Here is a 27,809-nt window from a genome sequence, read left to right as displayed (position 1 = left end):
GTTGCCATGGATATTGTAATGAGGGAGAAGGAAAAAAACTATTCCTAACTTCCTGTCTTATTTCTTGAGATTTGATTTTGATAATTTTAAATGTTTCATTTTTGAAATGCTAGATTATGCTTTGTGGCGAAGAAAGGAGATTTATTATTTTGACACTGTCTTTCTAGTTCAGTGTCTGAGGCCTTCTGTAATCTTCCTCTTCAGTCAAAAACTGAGTGTCTTGACAGCTTTTAGAATATGGCAGTGTCAAGAAGCCATAGCAGTGGACATGATTTCAAAGCCTCTTTGAAATAGACTTTGCCTCTCAATTTATTGGTGATGGCATTGGGCTTAAATGTACATCATCATGGAAAAAATGCAATACCTAGATATTTTTAGTTTGTATTTTTTTAAAAAATACTGAATCTTTGTTTTAGAGGGCTGTATTAATTTAGAGGATTTTTTTAGAGTTTCTTCCAAATTCTCATAATGGCACCATATAAGCAAAGATTTTTTTATCCCTCAAGTCTGTATTTCGTAGATATTATAATCATCTAAGACTAGGAAAATAAATGCTTTATTTCTGTCATTTTACACAAAGACCTGTAAGAATAATTATAAGTGTAAATGAATTAATTTTTAGTTATTAGAAAGTCACTCACAGAAATTGAATAGAAAATTAATATCTTTCTATGTATATTTAAGTTCTGAAAGATTAAATATTATTCTGGCTAGAATTTCAAGATTTCTTGGGGTGTGTGCGTGGCTCAGTCGTTAAGCATCTGCCTTCAGCTCAGGTCATGATCCCAGAGTCCCGGAACAAGCCCCGCATCGGGCTCCCTACTCGATGGGGAGCCCGTTTCTCCTTTCCCACTCCCCCTGCTTGTGTTCCCTCTCTTGCTGTCTCTCTCTCTGTCAAATAAATAAATAAAATCTTTTTAAAAAAAAAAGATTTCTTACCTATATAGTTTGTTGCTTTGGTGTATCTGTCCTTGAATTTTCTCTTTAATAGATTTAAAAATAAAAATAATGAGGCTCATTTCTTAAGTTTACATTTATGAACAGTATCATCTGAATTCAATCTTTGTAGCTCTCACCAGTGTATTTAAGGTAGTACTTGGATTACTATGAATATATAAAAGAGTGATCTCTAAAATTATCTCTGCCACACATCAGTGTGTTTGTGATACTGCCTCAGCAAGATTTGAAGATGAAGAGATACAAGGTAGTTTTTAAAGTGATCGACTCTTTTGCCTTTTTAATTTGTGAGACAACCTATGAAATGCCAACTCTAAGATAATCATGTCTGAACTGTTGAAATCCATCAGGAATAGCCACCTCTTTTTGGAGTAGTTTGTAAGGTTTAGGGCATAGATGTACTTCACTCATATAGGTTGATTCACTATAAGGAGCCAAGGAGCAGTCTGTATTCAGAGCAGTGTTTCTCAACCCATGAGGCTGGTAAGAACTATGTGTTATATTATGATCCAGCCTGCATATGCTCACATGTGTGCACAAATATGCAAAACAATTCATGAATACTTTGTACAGTGCACTGTTTTCTATTTCATTTTTTTAATGCCAAAAATATTCTAATTGTTATCCAAAAATTAGATTTCAAAACTGAATATTGGGCCATGTCTGCAGTTTGATAAACTATGTTTAGGATACGCCCCTTATTCTTTAAGTTTTTCTTTACCTTGCACTGCTTATATACATGTTCTATATTATATAGTTTTCTACGGAGATGGTTGATAAACACCTATTTAAACTATGATGCAATTGCAATCTAAAGAAGAGAAACTCTGGGAACCCATATATATGTGTGACATCTGGAAGGAAAGATATTTTCTAGACTGTTTGCAGTAGTTCTGAGGATGGGAGTCAGGATTTCCAGAGGATCTCTTGTTTGATTTAGCTTTTTCTTCCCTTTCCAAACAATGGGTAATTTCATACTCAGCAATATTTTAAAAGGTAGTTCTAATTTAGTGGGAAAATAACTCATAAACCAGAATTGAATTTTTAAAAAGAAGTCATTTTGGCCTGAAGATTATTAGAATGCAGAAAGTAAATAGGAAGGAATTCCTTACAGTTTTATTCCATGCTGCTTTTGCAGGGAAGAAGTTTCAGTAAAATATATCAAAGAAAGAATTTTAAACTGGGGGACAGAAAATAAGCTTTAGTCACTCTCTATTTAGCATATGATATCTGAGCCTGAATTTGCAAAGTGAATGAGATTGGCCAGATTATTTAAGTTTATTTTCAACTTTAAGACTTTCTGATTTTAGGTTAAATCAGGGATTAGATTTTTAAGTGCCTTCTAGGCATAAGACACTTATATGGTAAAATTTAGAATATTACAGACAGGGGTATGAATTAAGATCAATGAGGACCTGTTTGAGGAAGCTGCTAGAATCCTGCTTAGATGTTATTTGAAGTTTACGTGCTTTATGGCCACTTAATCCTCAGGTTCTCCTGCAGAGTTGGGTGCTTATACATTCAATACAGATTGTCCAGGAAAGAAGGAAGGATGGAAGTTCTAGCATTTTAAGTATTTAGTTGGAATTGACTCCGTGGTTACTATAAACTGTGCTTTGAAATTATTTTGCTATAAACAAAATAAGTCTTACCTCTGTTGGAGGTGAAAAATAGAAGAAAATGTGAAATGGATTATGTTAAACTTCTGAGAATTGTGTATTGTTATAGGCTGACAATTCTGTATTTGAGAAGATTATTAAAGAATTGATATCCGTGATGGTAGGTTAAATAAGTAACACAAACAATTTTGAGGGAGATAGTTGTGACTGAAAACAAGAGTAGATACATGTTCTTAGAAATTATATATCTGTATAGCTACCAAAAATGTACTCCTACAACAACTAAGTTATGAACTTTTTAGGTAGTTGTAGAAGAAATGATCTTGTAGGAATGGTTTGAGAAATGAATGTGAGTGAAAGAATGTTTTATTTTCTTGATCTAAGAGAGGTAGGCTATATATTTAATGGAATGTTACTGAGCTATAAGATAGAATGAAATCTTGCCATTTGTGACAACTTGGATGAACCTTGAGGGCATTATGCCAAGAGTAATAAGACAGAGAAAGGCAACTGCCATATGATCTCACTTATATGTAGAATCTAAAAAAGAACTCCAAACAAACAAAAACAAATGGAAAAAACAAGTCCACGGATACAGAAAACAGAGGGCTGGTTGTCAGAGGCAGGGGTGGGAGGTGGGCAAATGGGTGAAGGGGATTAAAAGGTACAAACTTACAGTTACAGAATAAATAAGTTCTAGGGGTGTAATATACAGCATGGTAACTATAGTTAATAATACTGTCTTGTATATTTAAAATTTACTAAGAGTAGGTCTTAAAAGTTTTCACCATTAAAAGAAAAATTCCTTAACTATGTGTGGTGATGTTAACTACACTTACTTGTGTGGTGATGATTTTACAATGTATACAAATGTGGAATCATTATGTTGTGCACGTGAAGCTAATATTATATGCCAATTATATCTACATTAAAAAAGTGAGAAGAGAGGTAGGCTTTCAAGTTGATAATCCGGTGGATGTGCTTCTTTTCATCTGGTCCTACAGAACATTTCTGTATAAGTGATAAAGAGAAAGTTTAGAATGGATAACTGTGACTTGGGTTTCTGAGAACTAAAAGAACATTATATTTAAAAATGTAATTGATCTTGTAGACTCAGGAGGAAAACCTATCAGGTAACATTTCATTAGGCTCTTCGGGGTGCACAGGTGTCTCCCATATCAGCAGTGTGGATGCGGGGACTAACAGCCTGCTCATGAAGATTCTGAGGCCTCCCCAGCCTCTAGTTAAGAGCACATTAACAGTAGCTAGCAAATAATATGAAATGGAGTTCTTTTAAAAAGTGTAATTTCATATAAAGGATTTAAATGATTAAGAACAATTACATTAAGTGTGTATATTTACTATTTTGGGATCCTGACATGTAAGGTTTGTCATTTCAAGTTCAGTGACCATGCTTACTTGTTTTTTTATACAATAATAAATTTTTGGGGCTTCATTACACTATGCTTCATACACTTCATTACACTATATCAAAATATGCATAATTAATTGGGGCTTAAAAGGCTTGTTCAATTTATTTAAGAAAAATTAATAAAACTGATTATTTCCTTTAAAGCTGCAGAAGAAAGAAGATCAGCAGTTGGAGCCCAAAAAAAGTACCAGCCCTAAAAAAGCTGCAGAGCCCACTGTTGATCTTTTAGGACTTGGTAAGTAAAAAACATAAGTCACCTTAAGAGTTATACAGTAATTGAAATCTTTACTTGAAATGAATATAGTGGCTTTATCATCAGTATGCCAAAAGATACCTGTTAACTGAATTTGAAAATGGTATGATGAGTGTGCTCAGTTCCCACAAAAAGGGAAGTCTTTAATAAGAGAGCTAGTGTCTGTCAGCACTGTCTCCCTTGAAATACAAGTAATGAGTTCCTTGGGGGAAAGAAGAGATATCAAAGTAATCTTCAGAGGCATAGTAGACTGACATTTCAACGTTTAAAATAAAGAGTAGATTTCTTGTTCTCTTCTCTCCCTCCCTCCCTCTTACCCCCACTTCTCTTTATTTAGTTTTGTTGGGGGGATTCCCTTGGCAAAATAATTATGGGGTAGCCTTATTGTAATATGTGCTGGTTTAAAACAAAATTTAATTTGGTTAACTGAAGCAATGTGCTTTACATCTAGATCTAGTGGCTAAATTCATTTCATTTATTTGATGACAATAAGAAGTGCTCATTTTAATTTAATGTATTTATTCTTATGGCTGACAGATACATGTTGTCTGCCTGGTAAGTAAACAGGCTTCCATTCAAGGAATGTTTATATGTGCTTTTCTACAAATACTGTCAGCTCTTTTTATATCTTTCTTCTCTTCCTACAAAAACAGCTTTAAATAAATGGTTATTTTTAGTAATACCTGAGCCTTCAGCAGTAATTAATGTAAACTTTTTTTTTAGTTTGGAGAAGGATTAGCAAAGGAAAAAATGAAAGATACTTAAAGTTGAACTTCATATACTGCTTTTCTAAAAATTGATTTTTGTTCTTATTGAGTAGATATTGTTTTCTGTTTTAAGAATTATAGTTGAGTGCTTTATTCATTTCTTAGGAAACTGGTATATCACAGAAATATATCCCTGTAGGGAAAAATTTTTTGTGGTGGTGAAAATAAGTAGTATATATAACTGTAATTTTGAAAGTACAGCTTTAGTCCAGGGGCTCTGAAATAATTACGTTGAATTCTAGTCCCTGTAGTTTCTGTATTTTCTTTTCTGTAAATGAGAGAAAAGGAAAAAAAAGACTTATTACTAAAATCTTACTAAAACTATATGAATGTTTGTCTTCACTGTAGCATTTCCTTTCCAGTGTAAGTGTCTGGTTTATTACTTTATAACTTAGAAATGTAAAATATAAACTAGACCTGACTCTTATCATACAGATTCATTCATTGATTTAACAAATACTGATTGTCTACCATGTTTTCAGGCACCATTGTAGGCACTAGGGAGATAGCTATGAATGGAAACAGAAATATCTGACCTTTTGCAGCTTTCATTCTATCTGGGGAAACAGTAAATAACACTTAAGGTATATTATGGGTCATATACGGTAAGTGCTACAGATAAAGTAAAAATGAGTAGTTGTAATTTTAAATACGGTGGCCAGTGCCTGGAAGATGCTCACTGAGTATTGCTGGAGCAAAGACCTGATGAAGTTGTGGATATCTGGATGTGTGGGGCAGGAACATTCTAACCAGAGAGAAGAGCAAGTGCAAATGCTCTGCAGTAGCAGCTTACTTGATGTGTGCAAGAACCAGCAAGGATGACTGTGTAGCCAGAGTGGAATGATCTCTGGGGAAAGTCGTGACAGAGGAGGGGAGTGTGTGGCTTTTCCTCTGAGTGTCCTGGAAATACATTGGAGAGATTTGAACAAAAATGCCCATGAACTGACTTTCATTTTTAAAGAATTATTGTAGCTACTATGTTAAGAATAAATTATGTAGCAGGGCAAGGCTGGAAGCAGGGAGACCAATAAGGAAACTTGTTAGAATAATACAAGTGAGAGATGACGGTGGCTTAGAGTCAGTGGTGACGTTGGAAGTTAAAAGAAGTTACCAGGTTCAGGGTATGTTTAGAAGTTGGAGCCAATAGGATTTGCTGACCAACTGAAATTATAGAATATTTACCTTTGGGAATGAACCTGTAGAACAGGCAAATCTGCTGATTTAGGACAAGAAAAATTGCTATAACAATGTCTTGACTAGCCAGTGGGATCTAGTAGACAAATGGGGTGGCTGGCCTTAAATACTCAACTCTTACTGCAGTAATGTTGTGTAGTAATAACCACCAGAGCTCAGCAGCTTACACCAGGACACATTTCTCGTTTTTACTCTCAAGTCTGTGGGTCAACTTAGGGCATCTCTGCTAGAACTTCATTTGATGTGTTTCCTACCAACTGTTGCACTGTCACATATCGTGTCTCCGTTTTTCAAGATCCTGTAAGTGTTCCCCTGTCCTCTGCCACCCACCGTCAAAGCCAGTACCACAAATTTTAGGATTTGGTGATGACCGCACCCCTCTTCTGGTATCACTTTCTGTGATAGTGCCCATGCTACATAGCGAACAACTCCAAAATCTCCTTGGCTTGTATCAGTTAACATTTCTTTCTCTCACTCATGGTCTGTGTAGTATCTGTTCTTATCAGTTTAATATCTGATACGTTCTCTATCAGCTCTCTTTTTGACAGTGGGAGAGCTTCAGGGAACGGTGTCTTTAGGGGAGAACCAAGGTCGACTTAGGACAGGAAGGTGAAGAGAATATTTGAAGAACGTAAGGATATATAGGGGATTTTGCTGGTGACTATCAGTTTTAGATCATATACTAGAAGAGTTCCAAAGGGGGCAGGGACAGGAGCTAAGGTCAGAAAGAGGGATATCTTGCTGATGAAGTTTTAGCAGCAGGGATTGTGGGGGGTATCTTACCCTGAGTATGTACAACTCTTCACTCTTACTGGTTTATCAACATCTTAAATTCTTTTTAAAAATCTTTTCAGGCTTTTTTTTTTTTTTAAAGCTCTGTGAAGCATTACCTTTAATGAGTTTGTGAAGGTCTAGGAGACCACAGAGAATCAGAGGTCCCTTCCAGCTCAAAACAAACAGTGATCCTAAATCAGAATTGATTATGGGTATCTACTTTGGGCCGCAGACTGTTTTTCTTTTGCCCAAGGTAAGCATACCACTCTCCCCTAAGGGGACTCTGGTTTTCCTCTGTAAATTGAAACATGGTACGGGGCAGGGAGCAGGTGCCCTGAAGTATGATTTATGGTCATGCAGAGATGACAGTATATCCCCATGTGAATGAGACTGGAATAGGCATTAACGTAAAGCATTTGCAGAAAATACAGAGAAAACCCTCACCATTAGTTTAGTCACACGACCACAGAGGGGCCATAAATCCTAAAGTTTACTGTTGGTATTTGGGATCACTTTTAATCTCGTAATAGGGTAATCATTAGGATCATATTTTAGTAATTTGATCTTCCCTTTAAATGGCACTTTGGTGAGTCCATGGTCTTTTTTTCAACCTACTGACTCAAGCTAAACCTATTTTCTTCAGGTCACCTTTCCTGATCTACTCCCTATCCCAAGGTCAAACATAAAATGCTCTGGATATGCTTTTTAGCAAGGGTCAGCAAGATTTTTATGAAAAGGGCCAAATACTTTGGCTTTGCAAGGTACATGGTTTCTGCAACTACTTAACTCTCCCATTGTAATATGCAAGTAGTGTGCACATACATAAGCAATTGAGCATGGCTGTGTTCCAGAAATATTTAAAAATAGGCAGTGGATTATAGTTTACTGACCTCTGCCTTTTGTTCCCGATTGTACCTGCAAGAACTGCTTTATATTTAGGTATTAATTAGAGTCTGAAGCCTGTACAAATACAACTTATTCACTGTTTTGCTCTCTTGATACCAGAAGTGGGGCCAGATACTTGGTTATTACCTGCCCTCTAATCTTGGAAATAACCTAATGTCTTAGGGTTCCTCTTTAGTAAGGGCCAGACCGAAAATCCCTGAATCAGACTCCAGACTCAGATACATCTTGACTTGAATGTATACCTGCTATGTTAGAAGAGAATTGAAATCAGTTTCTAGGGCATGTTGGGGTGGTGTTCTTCATGGTCCCTACCTGTGTAGTTATTCTAGCACTGGGCATTATGCTGTTATGCTAGTCTCCAATTTTTGTTGATTGCTGCTTAGTTTTTACATGATAAAACCTGACAGACAGCTTAGCAATTGGTTAGGATAATCCTCCCAGACTAATACTTTCATCCAGTAGTGCTTTTTGCTTTTTCTTTTCTTTTCTCTTCTCTTCTTTTTTTTCTTTTTTCTTTTCTTCTTTCTTTCTTTCTTTCTTTTTCTTTCTTTCTTTCTCTTTCTTTCTTTTTCTTTTCTTTTCTTTTCTTTTCTTTTTTCTTTTTTCTTTTCTTTTCTTTTCTTTTCTTTTCTTTTCTTTTCTTTTCTCTTTTCTTTTTTTGTAGAAAACCCCATCTGAGAATTGCTTCAGGGCTGAGCAAATGCTCTAAGCATAAGGCTTGAGAAGAATCATAAATTGTTGGTGTTAAACGTGACCTTACAGGTTTCAGTTCAATATGGCACCAAAGGTAGAAAGCTCTCCTGCAGGGTTTCTGTCTGTGGTCGTCCATTCACTGCATGCACAGAGCAGCGTAACCTGGCCCCTTGCCAGGAGGCTTTGACTGGCAGTCCTGTCAGGCACAGAGGTGTGTGTGTGACTGGGGTGGACCGCAGAAGGTGTCTCAGAGGATCAGATCCTCAGTGCTCCAGAAAGCATCGTGCAAAGAATGGATATGATCTTGGTAATGAAAATCTAGCTCAGGGTGTATTCAACCGCTTAAATAAAATCATTCTTATGCTTATGCACTTTAATCTAGGGAAATTTCTGCCTAAACATTTCTTAAGTTCTACTTTAAATTATTTTAAATACCAAACTCTATAGAGGAGTAGGTAGAGGTTCCTTCAGTTTTTTCTTAATTCAAAAGCTCAAAGGAACATACAGCTTTGGGAAAGTTTTCAAGTTTTCTCATTCATTTTTGTGTTTCAGGAAATAAAAGCTTTAACTTACCACAATGGCCGAGTTCAAATGCATTGACAATGCTAGTTAAATGCAGTTAACAATATATAACCTACTTAATTTTCTAGTAACATACATTCCAGTTTTATATGATGAGAGAGATGAATACATTACTCTTTTTTTCTCTAAGTTTTTTTGTTTTTAAAAGATTTTTTTGGACAGAAACAAGCTAAAGGATAAAACCCCCACAAAAAGCATTCTATGTACTTTTATTTATTTATTATTTAAAGATTTATTTATTTATTTATTTTACAGAGACACAGAGAGAGAGCGAACACAAGCCGGGGGAGTGGGAGAGGGAGAAGCAGGTCTCCCGCTGAGCAGGGAGCCCCATGCGGGGCTCAGTCCCAGGACTCAAGAGATCACGACCTGAGCCGAAGGCAGATGCTTAATGACTGAGCCACCCAGGCGCCCCTCTACGTACTTTTAAAGCAGAAAATTCCTAAAGGGAAACTTCTGTTTTCAAAGTTCATATGCTGTAGACAGAAACAAGTTTGGGAATGAGCAGACTAAATGCCAGACATAGCAGCAGTGGCCCTGGGAAACCACTGGTGTCCTGTGAGCTGTGCACTGACCAGATCAGGAGGATGTTTGTGTAGTTAGCTACACACCCCGTTTTCCCAAGGAGAGGGGCAAAGAGAAGGAATACTCTAGCATAAGTACCCTAAATAATTTTGTAGTCTGTTTTGTTTTGCCGATACAGTTTTTAAAATAAGATTTTATCTGTTTATTTGACAGAGAGAGACACAGTGAGAGAGGGAACACAAGCAGGGGGAGTGGGAGAGGGAGAAACAGACTTCCCACCGAGCAGGGACCCGACGCGGGGCCCAATCCCAGGACCCTGGGATCCTGACCTGAGCCGAAGGCAGACGCTTAACGACTGAGCCACCTAGGCGCCCCTTTCCGATACAGTTTTAAACCTAATGAAAACTTGCATTGCTTCTGCTCAGAAGAGTGTGTTCAGTGAACTATTGTAAACTATTATATTACCCTATCAAAAAGGAGGAATTGGTTTTATTTTTGTGTAACCACACCTGTGGAGGAAAGAAAATGCAGGTAGATGAATATATTGCTGTAAGAGAACTGGCAATAGGCAGATCCTTGCAAGTGGTCCTGAGTCCATGCTGGGGAGAAGTGAAGGGTAAATCACCTGAGGCTGGTGAACTATCATTTCCATTTTACAAATGAAGAAACTGAGGCACAGAGAGGTTAAGTTGCCCAAAGTCACCTAGCTAGTAGATTACAAAGCTAGGCCCATGTTCTTAACTATTACACTATGTTGAAGCTGTGACACAAAATAAAATGGGTGACCTTGTGCCACACAAAACAGACATTGGCTCCATTTGTCAAATGGATAGCTGGTGGCATTGTGTCGTAAGAACAGCACTGAATTTAGAGGCAGTAACCTATAGTTTGTGTGGGCTCTAGTGTTTTCATCTGGGAAATGGAAGTAAGAACCCCTCTGTGGTTGATGGCCAAATCTAAATGAATAAATAAATGTGAGGCATACAGCACAGTAACTTGCATGCGGGGCTGTGCTGAGATTTTAGCCTGAATATCGGGTCAGAGGAGATGAGTAGGAAATAGCTCAGGCCTTTGAAGGAATGTGCAGGAGAGGGAGTCAAATTATGCTGTATAACCTCCAGACTGTTGTCACACAGTATGGTCTTTGGCTGATGGAGGATTTGTTGCTCCCTTAAAAGCACTGAGGGGGCGCCTGGGTGGCTCAGTTGGTTAAGCGACTGCCTTCGGCTCAGGTCATCCTGGAGTCCCGGGATCGAGTCCCACATCGGGCTCCCTGCTCAGCAGGAAGTCTGCTTCTCCCTCTGACCCTCTTCCTTCTCGTGCTCTCTATCTCTCATTCTCTCTCTCTCAAATAAATAAATAAAATCTTTAAAAAAAAAAATTAAAAAAAAACAAGCACTGAGGAAATCGGGTGGCCTCAAAGAAATCTAGGCTGTCACCATGTTTTAAACATTTAGAAAGAAATTTGTTTTATACAATTTGGTTTTATATTTATATATTTCTTGTCTTCTGAGGCTATAAAATGGTACAGAAATATATATATATATATTTAAGCAGTCCGTTCTACAACATTTACTCCTTAAAGCATTTCTTAGCAGTCTCAGACAGCAGCTCTGAATCAATGTGTGTGGGTCTCCTGAAAGATGGACAACCCTGCAGGGCTTGCTGCACAGCACTGTAGTACCCATTCATAAAGGGGTCCCTTCCTCCAGAGCTGGCCAGAGTGCAGGGATGGGTAGCATGGAGGGGCTCAGAGGGAGAGCAAATAGAGCAAGAGGATTAAGGTCGTCTTTTCAGGCCACTTCAGTCATTTTAGTAAAGTACTAAATACTATCTTTTTAGCAGTAAGAAAATTAACTAAAAAATAAAAATAAATAGCTCCATTTAACTCTCAGGCACCTGTTTTTTTAAAAAAGCATTTGAAAACAATTTGAAGCTTGAAAATTTTATATGCTTCAGATGGACATTTGTGACTTGCATCTACAAAGTAACACACATGGGAGTTTATTTCATTCCATAAAGCAATTTATGTGTTTTAATACAAAAGAATTCCAAATAACACTTTTATTAAGGAAAGAGCTTTAGATGGTTTCTTATGTAGAAAATAAAAAGGGTTCTTTGAGTAACATGTAAATTTATAAAGCTTTAAGAAGAAGGAGTTTTGCCATGAAAGAGAATATTATTGCATCTCATGGAAGCAACCTTTTTTAATCAGTACTGTTTCCACTTAAACTCATTCCTTCTTGGGATGCTGCCTCAGTAGTTACTGATGAAGAATTAAGACTTGGCGGTTTCCGGTGTAGCAAGGGTGTACTCAAGGCTGAATGTTCATGCTCAGTCAAAAACGGTAATGAAAAACATAACATCCATTTACTTATCATATTCTTATCTGCCTTAAACTAGATTAGTAATACATAAAATCTCATGTTGCTCTTTGACATTTTTTATTATTTGTGCAAATAGATTATGACCAGCTAATGCAACTGACATTCAAGTAAAGGATGAATTCAATTAATATTTATTGAGTGCCAGCAGAGTTCATGGAACTCTAGTAAATACCAGAAAATGCAGCTTTTGTGTGTATATAGTAATGTGAGTCGGGGATGAGGTTGCAGTCTGGAAACTGGAAGATAGAGAATTATTGCTGAGGGAAGAGTGGGATTATGTATGAGAATTGGTTGAGAGAATTCAGTTTGAAATATGGAATAATGCTAAAATTCCCAACTTAAGTTTTATTTTCCTCAATTCAAAGGTTAATTGTCTTGCTGCTGCTGGTCAGAGGAGGAGCAAATAAGTTTTTTGTTTATTTGTTTTGTTTTGTTTTGTCCTGTGGAAATTTATTTCAAGTGAAATCTGATGTGTTTATTACTACTCAGATAACCAACTACTCAGGTAAACGTAGCTCCTTGTGCCTTACCTTTGTAAGGCATCTTATGACTTAAAGCCCGTTATTGAGCATACACCTTTGGAGTACTACCTGTCAGGTGCTGTGATAGCACACTTGGAACAGATCTGTAGGTGAGGAGAGTAAGATGTGCTTCTGGCTCACAAGGCGGTTGGTGGAGGACACTTGCCTGTGTGTGACTAGTTGTGTGTGGTGCTGTGGCAGCAGGGATGCACTGGCCTGTAGACAGAGTGACTCTGGAGGACATACTTCTGCTTTGGAGAGAGAGAGAATTCCAACCTTATTGTCATTGGTGAACTGGAGAGAGGAAGCCCTGGGATAGGACTTTGTGTCAAGCATCAAATGAAGGAGGCAGCTCTACTCTCTTCCTGGTAAAATAACAGGAGGGCATGGACAAGGTCTCTGGGCTATAAACATGGTGCCAGGGTGCAGTAATATGGCATATTGGGGCTGCCTATCAATCTAAGTATATTCAGATGCCATTAAAACCAGAAATAACAGGCAGGCACCTGGGTGGCTTTAGTCAGTTAAGCGTTCAACTCTTGATTTCGGCTTAGGTTGGGATCTTGGGGTCACGGAATGGAGCCCCACATCTGGCTCCCTGCTCAGTGCAGAGTCTGCTTGTCTCCTTATGCTCCTTCCCCCACTCTCCCTCTCCCTCTCTCTCTAATAAATAAATAAATGAATAAATAAATAAAATATTTTTCTAAAAAACCCTAAAAATGAAAATATTGAGGTACTTGGAAAGGTCGCCATTTTTGCAGCCCCTGGATTTGGAGTGGAAAAGTCAGTAGGCCTGGCTGACCAGATGGATGGGTCTATAATGGAAGTGGTGTTAGGTCTTCTGGATTTGGGAGTCATCAATTGCCTTAGAAGGGAGCTCGGGCCAAGTACTGTGCCTGGGCAGGGTGGTAGTAAAGCCAGCCCCACCCTCCACCTGGTTTTATTAGGGACATAAGGCAACTGCCACTTAACTGTTTTAACCCTAGATGGAGAAGGGGCACCAGTTTCTGCTTGGGTGCTCCAGAAAAAGCTTCTCAAACTGGTTATGGCGGTTGAGTTTTCTAGGTACACCACCAGACTTCTATGGAAATCCTAGACTTAATGTGTAAAATTCTCTTGAGGTGATATGATTAAACTCAGATACTTTATATAAGGCATTGATGAAAGTACCTGGCAACAGACTTTAAATAAAAATACTAGTGTTAAAAATGTGTTATTAAAATGCAAAGTATTATGTTCTTATTTCCTTTAGTTTACAAATTATCATTCAAAGGCACTTGGAATGAACCAAAAGGAAGACACTAAATATTGTCTTACTGTTTTGTTTTGGTTGTTTTGTTCTTTTTTTTTTTACCTTTACTCTTTTGGATTATTGGTGTTAGATGAGTTCTGGTATAGCCACAATTAATAGAATCAGCAGTCTTACTCACCATATTGAGGATTTCTAGAAGACAGAGACTGGCTTTCATGACTTTGTCATATTTGAAATGTTACCTTCTTTCTAGGCATCTATCAGTGTCATCATGCAAAGTAGGCCAGTAAATGCATGCCTGGCATGCCTTATGTTCATGTGAGATGTAGCACTGATTTTAACAACTTTTTTTCTTTAGCTCGAAACATTTTAACATTTTCTTGTAAATTTATGGTATGTGTGTAATTTAAAACAGACATCTACAAACTCAGTTTTCAGATAAAACACTGCTTTGAAACCTTAAGGTAACATTGAAAGAAAACAGTTACCCACAAGCAGCTAACTGTAGGCTTGATCCCTTGCCTTTAAGATTGAAATTCCTTCTTCATTTTACTGCATTGTCCTAATTTCTTTAGTTTGCTCATTGCCTTTTCAAGGGGTCCTTTGTGCTTCATTATCGTTCTTTATGATGTTGTCCCCAGCTAAATTTCTTCCATTTGCCTTAGGCTTTTCTTGTACTGTGGATCTCCCATTATTTTTATTGTCCACCAACTACTGTTTCTGCATACTGATTAAAGGGGGCTGCTCCCTCCTCCTGCGGCTGGCTGCTCCCACCACCATTCTGTAGCTGAGGAAGGAACACAACATTCACTCCGAGGTGCAGGACTGTGGTGAATTCTGATTAGTTTGCACAGACGTCCACTTCTCTGTTGCTTTTGTGGACTCTGAGCTTTTATTCAGTCAGCAAAGACTGTGCTATTAGTGGACCCTTGATCAAAAGGATTCTTTGAACTCACTGTGATATGTAAATACTCTGTTGACCCAGGGCTGACTATACCCCACACTTGCTTCCCTCAGCCCAGTTTGCTCATTGATGACCACATCCACCTGTGTCCTTCCCTATAAATTGAGAAGATACTAGGATTGGTAGGACAGTGGAATGGGGAGAGGAAGAGGAACTGTGCATGTGGTGCTGAATGGTTTTTGAACCTTTGGTGTCACTGCTGCTCTTGGTGCAAATAATTATAAACTGTTTAAAAGTTGGCTTTTAGGGCGTCCAGGTGGCTCAGTCGTTAAGCGTCTGCCTTCGGCTCAGGCCATGATTCTGGGGTCCTGGGATCGAGCCCCGCATCGGGCTCCCTGCTCCGCGGGAAGCCTGCTTCTCCCTCTCCCACTCCCACTGCTTGTGTTCCTGCTCTCGCTATTTCTCTGTCAAATAAGTAAATCTTAAAAAAAAAAAAGTTGGCTTTTAAATTTCAGAATTTTAAGTGACGTCTTTGTAATTAGGTACAGTTTTAATTACGTGACTACTGATGAAATGTGGTTTAAAGTAAAGAGCACTCACTAGCCTAGGGATCAGAAGACTCTGTTCTAGTGCAGATTTTGCTGTTTAACTAGGGAAGTGACATTGAACAAGTCTTTTAATCTGTTGGTGCCCTGGTTTCTGTTACTGGAGATAGTGGAAAGAGATGCCTTTCCCATCTTTCATAGAGACAAAAATGATAACATGTAAACATTCTTTTAAAATGTCCGGGAACTATGATGTTTATAATGATGATAATGACAGTCTTTAACTGTCCTTTTTAAATACAATCAAAAACACAACCTTCAAAATGAATTGAAACAGTCCTTTTTAAAGAATGCTAAACAGCAGGCCAGGGTAGTAAGTCAAATTCACAAACATTAAAGTCCATTGGGAAAACCCATTGGGAACTTGTTTACTGATCATGCAAGGCTGAGAAGTTTTTGTTTAGGTTAAGGATTTGTTTTTCAACAATTCTGTGAATGCTTAGCTTTTGTATTAACAAGAAAAATTGATGGGGATAAAATCCATCATATTTAGGGGATTGTATGGGGAGAAAACCAGGATACAGAGAAAAGAAGACAGGTGTGCTGCAGATGTGAAAGCAGAGGAGAGTCACCATTGTCTGTCACGAGGGTGGATTGGAAACCTTGGTCAGACCTGGGAGAAAGTTCCTCATCTTAGGTTTTTGTAGTTAAAACAGTATCTTCCTTAACCACTTGGAAACAGTGGCAACTTTGCCATAAAGATCACTATTTCTAAGGAGATGCTTCGTCTGTCTTACTCTAAAGGATTCCAAAGTTCCTTGGACGTATATTACGAGCTGACTTTCATGGCAGCTCCACTATGGTAGGTAGAGTTTGTGTGGAATGCTCTTCTGAGATTTTAAATGCAAATATATTTTTAATGGAATGAGAAAATGAAGCTGTTTACAGTGCAGTGGTAGAACATGAAGTCGTGAAGGAAGTGAGCTGTGTAGGCTTTATATGAAGGACTGTGGTTATTTACTGTTTCTGTAATGGTGAAAGTCTGGAAACTACCTACATGTCCAGTAGTGAAGGACTGAGTAAATAAGTTATTTTAAGTCCATGCAATTTAGAATGCAGCCCACCCTCACCCACACAAAAACAATTTAAAGAAAACGACTTTTGTATATACATTGTCTTAAGTATGTTTTTAAGCATTTGTTCATAAGCATTAAAAAACATAGGGACTTTTTGTATTGTGGTAAAATACACATAATGTACAATTTACCATTTTAGCCAGTTTCAAGTGTACAGTTTAGTGGCATTAAGTACATTCATTCACATTATTGTGCAACCATTACCATCATCCATGGTAAGGAACTTTTATTCATTTTTGCATAGTTTGTATGTTTTCCAAGAATGTGTTGATTCTATAGTAAAAATTGATTTAGATATTATAACCCAAGGCTTTGCTCTGGCTCTGTGATGGTGGACAAATTTAATGTTTTTGTCATCTGCTAATGAGGGTAATTAATAGTACCTCTCTCATAGCATCATTATAAAGACTAAAGAAGTGCATATATGTGTTTATGTATTTGTATTTTTTTAGACTGGCACAAAACAAGCACTATACTGAGTGTTGGCTGTTATTTTTAATAGATATGTGATCCTCAGGGTATGAAGGGTAAAATAAGACTTCAAACACCAAATAAAGTATTGTATGTTGTTTTATAGTTTAGATAATGTACTGCTAGATCCTGAACAGAATTTAGATTTGAAAGTATAAATAAATATTCTTAATGAAGTACAGTATACTACTTAGAACAGACCTAAATTTCCAAAAGATGTACAGTTTATAAAAGTATGGACACAGATCATTTGCCTGGAGTAGGTGAACCTCTTGGTTCTCACACAGTGTATCCTGGGCTCACTGGTGTCCTGTAAACTAGATTGACATGACCTGTGATAAAAATCAATTAATGACATTTTCTGTATTCACCAAAAAATAAAAGATATTTTCTCATGTGTAAGGTATTTTTTTAATAAATTTTTCCTCATTATTAGTGTTTGCTATTACTTGAAGAAGCAAAAAATTGTAACTGAAAAACTGCAAATACATAGTTTATACTCAGCTTGTCAGGTTTTTGCTTTTTTACCTTTGTTCCTCTTGGTCATAGTTTGTTTTATAGGACATGTGCTTTTTTTGTGTGTGTGAATTTAAACTGCATATATAAAATATAGTTATATTTTCTGCTAATAAAATGCTTCCTTATTCATATGATAGAATTAAACATGTCCGTTTGATGAGGTTGTTTCCCTGTCCCCAATCTGCAGCTTATGGGCACCACTGGCTCACATGCCCTTGTTATTTGAGTTTCTTTACTGAGCTGTTGTAGATACCACAAAAAAGATGTTCCTTTAATTGTGTTTTTAATCTAGAATATCTTGTCCTTTTAAAATATTTTATTTCTGGTTCCTATTTACATGATGTATTACACATGATGTAAGTGGAATGCGGAATGGACTGGAAAACATGAAATAGTTCTTTTAAGAGGTCTGACTTCAAAACGAATGTTGCCATTTGTGTTTAGAAATGAAAAAAAAATGCTTTCATGAGTCATATTTAAATTCTTTTGTGTCATAGTTGTGTCTTAGCTTAAAATTCTATATATTATAAATTAGTATTAATCTGTGCATTGTTTTATTGCTTCACCTTTAAATTGTCCATAATGCTTAATACAGATAGAACATATATAGGAAACATACATTTTTTGTGGTTCTGATAATGTGATATCACTGAAAATGATTAAAAATATTTGCAGTTGATCTCTTTCAAACCTTGTGAATTTTACAGTCTTTTCTAAATTAAGTAGTAAAAAATACTTCATTGTGACCCATTTATTCATTGAAATTAATGATAATCTGTGAGTCACTGAAGCTTAAACAGGGACATAAAATACACCAGTTTCTATAGTTATATTTCACAAAAGAGAAGAAACCTGTGAGTTTCTGTGGGTTGTGGCAGAAACACCCAGTCTGTGGTAGACCTTCCTTTAAATTTGCCAAATATTTGAAGCCTGCTTTGTGCAAGACATCCCACTCAATGTTGAAGAAATTTTGAAAGATGACTGATGACCTTTGAGGAGTGTGTAGTGTATCAAAGAGAGATCAAATGAGATTGTAAATTGCTAAATTAGAAGCTCAGGATATAAGTCCCAAGAGATTGGAGTTGGGGTATTCTGAACTGTTATTTGGTTGTGGCCACAGTAAACTGTGTGAGGTGTCCCATTCCCTGGACTGTGCTCACAAACTCTCTCTACTCCAGCCCACTCCAAGTCCCACCCCTTACATTTAATAACCTGCACTAACGTAAAAAGGAGATATAAAATTTTTTGAGTGGGAGAATAAGTAGGAAGCTGATACAGGATGTTGTCACTGTCAGACTTCCTTCCCTGGTACAGTTCAGTGGCTTGGTACGGCTATTGTGGAAGGTGGCCATGCTCGAGTAAAAAAGGGTTTATTTCAAAGTTTTATGCATATTTCCTGTAGAATCAGTCTATGTAGTGTATGTTTGTTTTCTTTCTTTCTATGCAGTTTTTTCCCTTATTGTAACTTGAGAATTCAACATTTCAGACATTTTAAATCCTCAAAATTTATTTCCAATGTCGGTAAACATGATACGAAGTGATGTCCATAATACACACATGCAGCATGTGCACATTTATGGAGACATTATTTGTAAGAACATGGTATCAAATGCCAGTTTAGCCAGTTATCTCCAAAGTAGTATCTCATAACATCATGGGGATTAAATGAGTTAATGTCTGTACACTCAGAACAGTGCCTGGCACATAAGGAAGCATCAGGATGCAGAATAACGTGAATAGTGTAATACCACTATTGTTAAAATGGGATTTGGATATATTATACCTAGAAACCGGTGAGTAAAGAATATTTTTGGGAGAATAAAACTGGAAATAGTTTCTTTGGGAAAGAGGAGAGAGCCTGGGGTAGAACGGGGACATATATTTTGTTATCAACTTTTGAACTGTTTTTTTTTTTTTTAAACCATATATTAATTTTTTAAATGATGCCATGTTTCAAGTAATTTAAGAGAATCTACTTTAGGATGAGAATCTATATTCTTTTCAGATGGCCCTGCTGAGGCACCAGTGACCAATGGGAACACAACCACAGTGCCGTCCCTGAATGATGATCTAGACATATTTGGACCAATGATTTCTAATCCCTTACCTGCAACTGTCATACCCCCAGCTCAGGTATGTAATAAGAATATGGTTTTACATGATCACGGCTTATTTCCTTTTTGAAAAGTCTCAAAATTTCAATTTTGAAAGCACTGTCTCTGAGCAGTCTCTTGATTTGAAAGCTTTATTCTTTAGGCCAGGGGTTGGCAAATAAGCCTGCAGCTCATTTTTGCAAATAAAGTTTTATTGAAACAGGCATTCCATTTGTTTATATATTCTCTGTGGCTGCTTTCACACTACAAGTTGAATAGTTACAACAGACACTGTTTGACCCACAAAGCCTAAATATTCACTGTTTAAAGTTTGCTGACTCTTGCTTTAGGCAAACAGTGCCGTTTAGAGTGAACCAGTGGGAAAACTCAGACTGTCTCAAACTTGCCTGAGATTAACAAGGTCACTTCAGAGGTTTTAAAACCATGGGTGTTTAAATATTGATTACAAGCCAGTAGTTCTTTTTTTATGCTGTATTGAGCCATTCTGAAGATTTAGTTCTGGCTGCAGGAAAACCGAGAATAAGAAATTCTAGCAAATTCAGTACTCATATTTTTTATGAAGATTAGTTGTTTTAAGTTAGCCCTAAAACCTTTTTTTAAAATTGAAGTATAATGGACACACTATTTTTACTTTTTAAAATGATTTTTAAAAAATTATTTAGAACAATATGAGCAGAATTTTTTTACATATTGATGGCAAAGAAATTTTGAATTGTGTTCTTACTTACGTGGAATTTTTTTTTGCCTTCATTCCTTTTTTAAAATTGTAAATTGTTTAATACCTTTAAATATTTTTTCAGCTTTATTGAGGTATAACTGACAAGTAAAATGGTAAATACTTAAAGTGTATATTTGATTCCCACCATCAAGTTAATTAACACATCCATCACCTCATGTCCTTTTTTTTTTTGATGAGAACACTTTAGCTCCCTCTTCACAAATTTCGGTTACATAATACAGTATAATCAACTATCGTCACACTGTAGGCCCTCAGACCTTAATTCATTTTATAACTGAGTTTGTGTCAACCTCCCTGTATTTCCTCACTCCTGAGTCCTGGTAACCACCATTCTGCTTTCTATGAATTCAGCTTTTTTTTTTTTTTGATCCCACATACAAGTGATCCCATGAAGTATTTAGCTTTCTTTAAGGTGAATAAATGAACTTTTTTAGGGATATAGGTTACTCTTAAGCATACAGCTTTAAGATTCTATTTTAAGTTTATACTTTATAAATGAACAATAGTTTGTTTCAGTACAGCATAATTTTTGAGGTAAAATATTTCCCTTTTCTCTAGAAAAACAGAGCCAAATGTATATTGTTTGGGTAGAAAGTTTTAATAAGAATCTATGTCTTACTAAGAAGATTAATTGCTTATTTTATTACACATATTTTTTGTTATGATAGTCATTGTATAATTACCAATAGAATTGAGCAAATAAATTTGAGGTACTAGTTTAAATTATCTTTATCAAAATTGTCTGCAGTATTTTTTATTTTCAGAAAAGATAGCTTTATTTTATGACTTGGCTCCTTCTCCCCTCCCCCAACACATAAAAAGAGGAACTGTTTGTTACTATTGTTGTTTCAGTTAACATTAAGCACCTTGTGAATTTGTGCACGCAGGGGTATTCATGTGGTAATAAAAATTGTCTAATGCTAATGTTGTGGCTTCAGAAAGAAGCATTTAGAATATTTGACAATCTGAGCATGAAAAGCAGTTTCTTTTGGTCTAGCATTCTAGTGAGGCTGTTTTATCTGCTAGACTTCCTTCGATTCCACTGGACTATGAGAGTTGCTTTGGAACTGCTTAGAGAATTAGACCCCACATCTGAGGCTTCAGTGTACTACTTCATGTGTTCTGTTCAGTATCAAAGCAAGTAGAACAATGCAGACTTCATTTAAACTCTTAAGTAGCACCTGACAAGCAATATGGGGTATAGCTCCTGCTTTTATGAGGGGTTGGTCTGACCTGCGTGCTTTGTGCATTCTGCATTAATAACTAAGAGTAACAGGACTAATTTTTTTTTAAATCACATCTAATTCTTTTTTTAGAGCATTGTTTTTGACCAAAACTGTGCCAGTTGTATTGAGCCCTGTAAAATACTTGGGGAACAGAATTATCTTTCATCTGAACTACATGTAAAGGTTAAAAACCCAGATACGTTTTCAAAATAATGTCTTTCAAAATGGGGAGGGGGAAAGGCAGGTTAAAGTACACATTTTATACATACACTCCTGCTATGAAATTACTAATTTTGGTGGGTTTCTATTATGTAAAATTGGACAGAAATAGGAATCACTCTGAGCTCCTACTATTCTTTCAGTGCTCGTTTCGTTCATAATTAATGTTTTTTAAAAAGACTTCCCACTCAGGAACGCCTGGGTGGCTCAGCCGGTTAAGTGTCTTGACTTGGGCTCAGTTCATGATCTCGGGGTCCTGGATCAGCCCCATGACTGCATGTGCCTCTCCCTCTGTCCCTCCCCCACTTGTGCTCTCTCTCTCTCTCTCTCTCTCTCTGTCTAATGAATAAATAAAGTGTTAAAAAAAAAAAAAGATTTCCCACTCATGTGAAAGTGAGATTTACCTGTTTGGCTGTGTAGTCTTGTGAAGAAGGTTAGATATACTCAGCTAACCAGAATGCACATGTGTATTGGGGGTTCAGAGGGAATCATTCCAGAGTCCCCAAAGGTGACTTGTAGGAGCCATCCCTTTCCTTCTGTCTATAATATACATATACCAACAGTATCTAGACCTGCACGAGTGCTGTGCCCTCTCCTTGGATCAGACCTAGGATCCCGACGCCAGAGAACCTCTGGTTAGGGATTCTGTAGTGTCCCAAAGTGTAAATTGATAGGCAGACATTCTTCTTTTATCCTGGAGTTGTACTGCTATCAAATGGAGCACCAAAAAATAATAATAGACGTATGAGTGCTTACTCATCATGCTATTTGGTTTGGCTCTTTTTAGATTATGACCATGTTGAGGTAGATACTCTAATCTACCCTCATCAGAAGAAATATACATGTTTAGAGCATGTGAATATTAGGCTGCTCTAGGATGAGACTGTGGTTTCATTTTCCGCGGTTTCACTTGCCCACAGTTCAGAAGCAGATGATCTTTCTTCTGAGGTATCACCAGGTGATCAGTAGCAGTAGCTTAACACTTGTCACAGTGCCTCACTTGTCATTCCCCTCACTTCATCTCATCATGTAGGCATTTTATCATCTCACATCATCACAAGAAGGGTGAGTACAGTGTATTTTGAGAGAGAGACCATATTCACATAACTTTTATTACAGTATATTGTTATAATTGTTCTATTTTATAGTTACTGTTAATCTCTTACTGTGCCTAGTTTCTAAATTGAACTCTCAAGAGGTATGGATGTGTAGGGAAAGAGCATAGTATATAGAGGGTATATATAGGTCTTGGTACTCTGTGGTTCCAGGCGTCCACAGGGCACTTGGACTGTATCTTGGGAGGGGTGGAAACGGGGGAGCTACTGTAATAGGTTTCCCAGCCATTTTGGATTTTAAGCAGGTTCTTCGATTCAAAAGAAACTAAACATGATGGAAAGATTAGTGAGATGGTTGCTTCATTACCTGACAACATTAACAGTAAACACTGTGTGCTTAACCCTGCCACAGAACACTTCTTGTGGTCATCAAGCAACTGTGTAAGGTAGGAAATCTTATTATCCCCAAGTATAGAGAAGAGAGACAGTGGAGATTAGGTGACAGTCTAAGGGTACATTGTTTTCTTTAGTAAGCAGTGGGACCAGAATTCTGGTCCTGGCAGGCTGGCTCCAGAGCTCTTGCTCTTAGCTTCTGTGAGCTTTTGTTGCATCATTCGTAGTTCAGATAATACTTTATTCAAGCATATTGTTATATTTGGTATTCCATTATGTCCAATTTCTTACACATTTTAGATCTTTTGCAAAATTAAGTGGCTTATCTCAAAATTCTTGCTTAATTTGTCACAATAGATTCAACATATTGATCTGCTTGAATTTGTGAATACAATGCTTGGATGGTAATTTATTGCTAGGTTTTTTAGCCAACCTATTAAAATGTCTAAATTTTTAAAAAATTAAGACAAATCATATGCATGATCTTTAACTTGTACCTACTACTCTCACCTTATTCTATAGTTTGAAAAGACTCTTACTCAGTTTTTACTGTTCTTAGAATTCTTTGAAACTCTTCATATCTAAAACAATTTCATGTAAACAAATGTGATTGAATATTTAGTGACTGTAGAGATCATTATACAATCACAGCTGTAATAACCTCACTTTAATCTGTGTGCAGATACAGATTAAGTGAAAATTTTTGTTTTGTATCTACATGTTTCTTTGTATTTGTGTTCCTCTGCCCCTTGTCCAAAAGTGGGATTGAAGATATGGTTGAGAGTATAGGTGGTTGAACTTTGCTGTGCTTCATTTCTGGATGGACTAGAAACATCCTAATGTGGTTAAAACTGATCTAGGTTAGATTTATAAAAATATCTTGATGCAGCTTTTGAAAAAGCCTTTTCTTTTTTTCAAAGAAGACAAGATCAGCCTTTGCAGGACCCTCTTGGAGTATGCTGTCATTGTAGCAATGTTCTTTATTTCAAGGGATTACCAGAACCTTGGAGTAGTAGTTGCCAAAGGGAATGCCTCAGCATCTTCCAGGAATGGTGGTCCTCACACGGCCATTATATCCTGTTGCTGAAGCCACTGTGGTCAGGATGTGGGTCAGGATGTGATGGGCAAAAACTCAGTTGTTAGTTGAGCAGGTAAACGCAATTTATTATGAAAGAGCTTCAATCTGCCTCTCTTCCAGCAACAGATTCAAAATAGGAAACATTGTACCTTCCTCCTAGATGCTGTTTTATGTGGGCTTGTGAATGATCCTCTGTAATGTCACCACATTACCTTCTACAGTTAATTTCTAATTTCATTTAGATTTTAACAGATGAACTGTGTTCTGGTATGGAGAATTTGACAGCTTGCTTTGGTATTTGTCTCAGGGGACACCCTCTATACCTGCAGCTACCACTCTGTCTACAGTAATATCTGGAGATCTGGATCTGTTCACCGAGCAAGCAACAAAGTCAGAAGAGGTGGCAAAGAAACAACTCTCCAAAGACTCCATCTTATCTTTGTATGGTACAGGAACCATTCAGCAGCAGAGTACTCCTGGTAATTCATTTTAATATCCGCTGTCAGCAGCTTGTTGTGACATTACTAGAAGTATACCCTTTGTATTATTTTTCTACGGAATCGGTACTTTTGTTGCAATTTGTGCAAATACAAAATTGAAGCATTAGAATTAAAAAGCATATACAGGATTCACAAAACTTTATTCGCTTAGAATTAACAAGCTGTTCACATATCACTTAATATTGTTTCACAAGGTTACAGGACATGGATTGTTTTTGAAGATTTTGATTTGCATGAAGTTTACAAGTTTGTGTAGTTTTCTGTAAGTAAACAATAAGCACTGTTACCACACGAATTCCAAAACTTTGAGTTTTTAATAATTATGAGATACTGCACAGTAAGATTTGTTGTTTACATAATCTGTTGGGCCCATTTCCTCTAAATAGGGAGCTAAAGTTATAGGACATCTCACCTGCTTCTATTAAAGGCAGACAGCTCTCACTGTGCGTTTGATGGTGGGAGCCTAGTGGTGCTCGTCAGCATGTAATCTCATGCTACATAGTTTGGGTATTTTCTATAGCTATTGCATAAGATTTATGTGTCCTAATTAAATGTGCTCAGGTTTATAACTGCATTCTGGAAGTAAGCAGCTCTGAGGGTTATGGTGTAAGTTTGAGCAGTAGGAGCAGACTGGAATTAAAATTTTTGCTGTGGGTAGTTGAGAAAGATGGTGATCCTTTTTCTGTGATTAGAGAGATGAGTGCAGCTGCACACAATAGCCCTGTTTTCTCATTTTCTTTTCATGGTTCTTAAAATGCAGGTGTGTTTATGGGACCCACAAATATACCATTTACCTCACAAGCACCGACTGCATTTCAAGGTTTTCCATCGATGGGTGTGCCTGTGCCTACACCTGCAGCTCCTGGCCTTCTCGGAAATGTGATGGGACAGAGTGCGAGCATGATGGTGGGCATGCCCATGCCCAATGGGTTTATGGGAAATGCACAAACTAGCGTGATGCCACTTCCTCCAAACGTGGTTGGCCCCCAAGGAGGAATGGTGGGACAGATGGGTGCACCCCAGAGTAAGTTTGGCCTGCCGCAAGCTCAACAGCCCCAGTGGAACCTCTCACAGGTAAGAGGTCATTTGCTCTCCAACTTCTCCAAAATCAAAGAAACTGGATTTATTTTCTAAATGGTTTTATTTAAATCTAACAACCTGGCAGAAAGATTTGAGTAGGGCCATGTTGTATGAGGTGAGAACTATTTATAGGTATTATGAAGTTACAATCACATAGACAAATGAGCAGTCACTGACTATAAAGAAATGTTAAGCATTTTTTCACTTCAGGTTATAACACTGGCGAACATCCTGTTTGTAATAGCTAGAAATTATCTTGGGCATCTTGAGAGACTTCCTGTCTTCTTCCCCCCCATCACCCCATGAAATTAGCACCAAGCTTTTAACCCAACTCCCTTTTGGGGTGTTTTTATAGTCCGCTTAGACCAGCCTACCGTCACTAATGATTTTGGGGTTTTATGTGTTAACTTTGACAAATTAGAAAAATATCCAGCCTCCTCTTCTCAAAGCACTATTTTGTGAGGGATCTAGGCTATTCTCTATGTCATGTGACTATTGCCCTTGGCTTTATAAGAAATATTCTTGTTTAATTTACTTAGGGACAAGTCCATATTTGTCTCAGACATCCCCTTATATTACAAAATCCCATTTCTACTTACGTTAGTTTAAAGCCAAAAGCTGACATTTTAGTATAACTTTTCTCAAATCAATTTCTATATTATGCTCCATTCTGACCTTAGACTTCGTTTCATGCTCCAGCAACTCTTCCCTTTACAGTTCTTATTTGATGTTTCTCTAGCATTTGGGGGATCTTGGTTTCTGTTCTGGTCAGCTGTTTTACCTTGAGAGCATTCAGAGAATAGTCTATAGTGATAATTAACATTACCAAAACACTGTATATCCCATGAATGCTTTTATTGTCACTTTTATTTTAAAGTTATCTCCACACCCAGTGTGGGGTTCAAACTCTCAAAACCCTGAGATCAAGAGTCACGTGCTCTACTGACCGAGCCAGGCAGGCACCCCTCTTGTCATTATTTAAAGGAATTATTCGGGGGGGTGGGTGCCTCAGTTGGTTAAGCATCTTACTCTTGATCTCTATCCTCTGGGAACCTCAAGTACCAAATGTCAGTAACAGCTTTTGTGAGACAAAGTGCTGAAGCACGCCCAGCTCAGGTTAAGGTGCTAGATGAATCCGTAAGGAGTTACGGTTGGCCCTTACTTCCAAGCATGCTGAGGGGCGCTGCTGTTTTCCAGCAGCCTCTCACTGAAAGGTGGTTATAGCATCCTTTAGTAGGGATGACGAACTGGACACTTACGCCTCATCAGCAGTGTGGTAAACATAAGTGTCTTTGCAAAATAACAAATGAACTTTATTAAGAATACATTCCAACCCTGAGCATAGGTTTTGAATCCAATCTGTGCTTTGTGATAAATCTTGCCTTTCCTTTACTTATCATCAATCTTAGAAGTAAGAGAGTACCACAGGGAAAGGGTTAGGATGCTTCTATACATATATGATTCCAGTCTGGAATAAAAATACATGTAATCTTATACCTTATATAATGAAAATTAATTTTAGACATTTAGTGGTTAACTGAGCAAAAGATATGCTTTATGACCTTTTTTAATATTTAGAAAGTATATATAGAACCATTTAAGATTTTAATAAAGACAGAAGAATAGCTGTCATCCACAAAATTTCCTCAATCCTTATAGTTAAAGAACAACATGCTGGTAGAGTTGAAAGAATAGTGGACTTGGATACAAATTCAAAGATTGCTTTGGTACTTTTTTTTTCAGTTGTGGTTAATCTTTGGGGGACAAAAAATGGAGTTTTGAAAAGGAATAAATAGACTATAATTGAGATCACTTTATGGACAGTGTTAAAAAATGTGGAAGGAGATAAAGAACAAGAAGGAAACAAAGTAGCTTTCTCTAGGGAAGTAATTGTTTGGTAGTCTTTTACTCCTGTGCTTTGACTAATTTTCACATTGAGGAAAAGGACTTATAATTGCTATTAAACTT

General features: G+C 37.2%; 2 protein-coding genes across 4 annotated transcripts in view; one reads left to right on the top strand and one right to left on the bottom strand.

The window, feature by feature from the left end:
• The window catches only part of B3GAT2 (beta-1,3-glucuronyltransferase 2), a 161,102-nt gene that overhangs the window by 59,601 nt on the left and 73,692 nt on the right, over nt 1-27,809 (bottom strand). The gene's annotated exons all lie outside the window — the stretch shown is intronic.
• SMAP1 (small ArfGAP 1) overlaps nt 1-27,809 on the top strand; it is a 164,214-nt gene that overhangs the window by 135,322 nt on the left and 1,083 nt on the right. For all 3 annotated transcript variants that reach the window (XM_027602610.1, XM_027602609.1, XM_027602611.1), the window contains 4 exons: nt 4,153-4,243; nt 19,443-19,570; nt 24,569-24,740; nt 25,522-25,835. In XM_027602610.1, the coding sequence (XP_027458411.1) occupies nt 4,153-4,243; nt 19,443-19,570; nt 24,569-24,740; nt 25,522-25,835 (705 nt within the window). The remainder of the gene's footprint in view (nt 1-4,152; nt 4,244-19,442; nt 19,571-24,568; nt 24,741-25,521; nt 25,836-27,809) is intronic.

The sequence above is a fragment of the Zalophus californianus genome, chromosome 7 (assembly GCF_009762305.2).
Source record: "Zalophus californianus isolate mZalCal1 chromosome 7, mZalCal1.pri.v2, whole genome shotgun sequence".
NCBI classification, from domain to species: domain Eukaryota; kingdom Metazoa; phylum Chordata; class Mammalia; order Carnivora; family Otariidae; genus Zalophus; species Zalophus californianus.
This window is presented reverse-complemented; position numbering and strand designations above follow the sequence as displayed.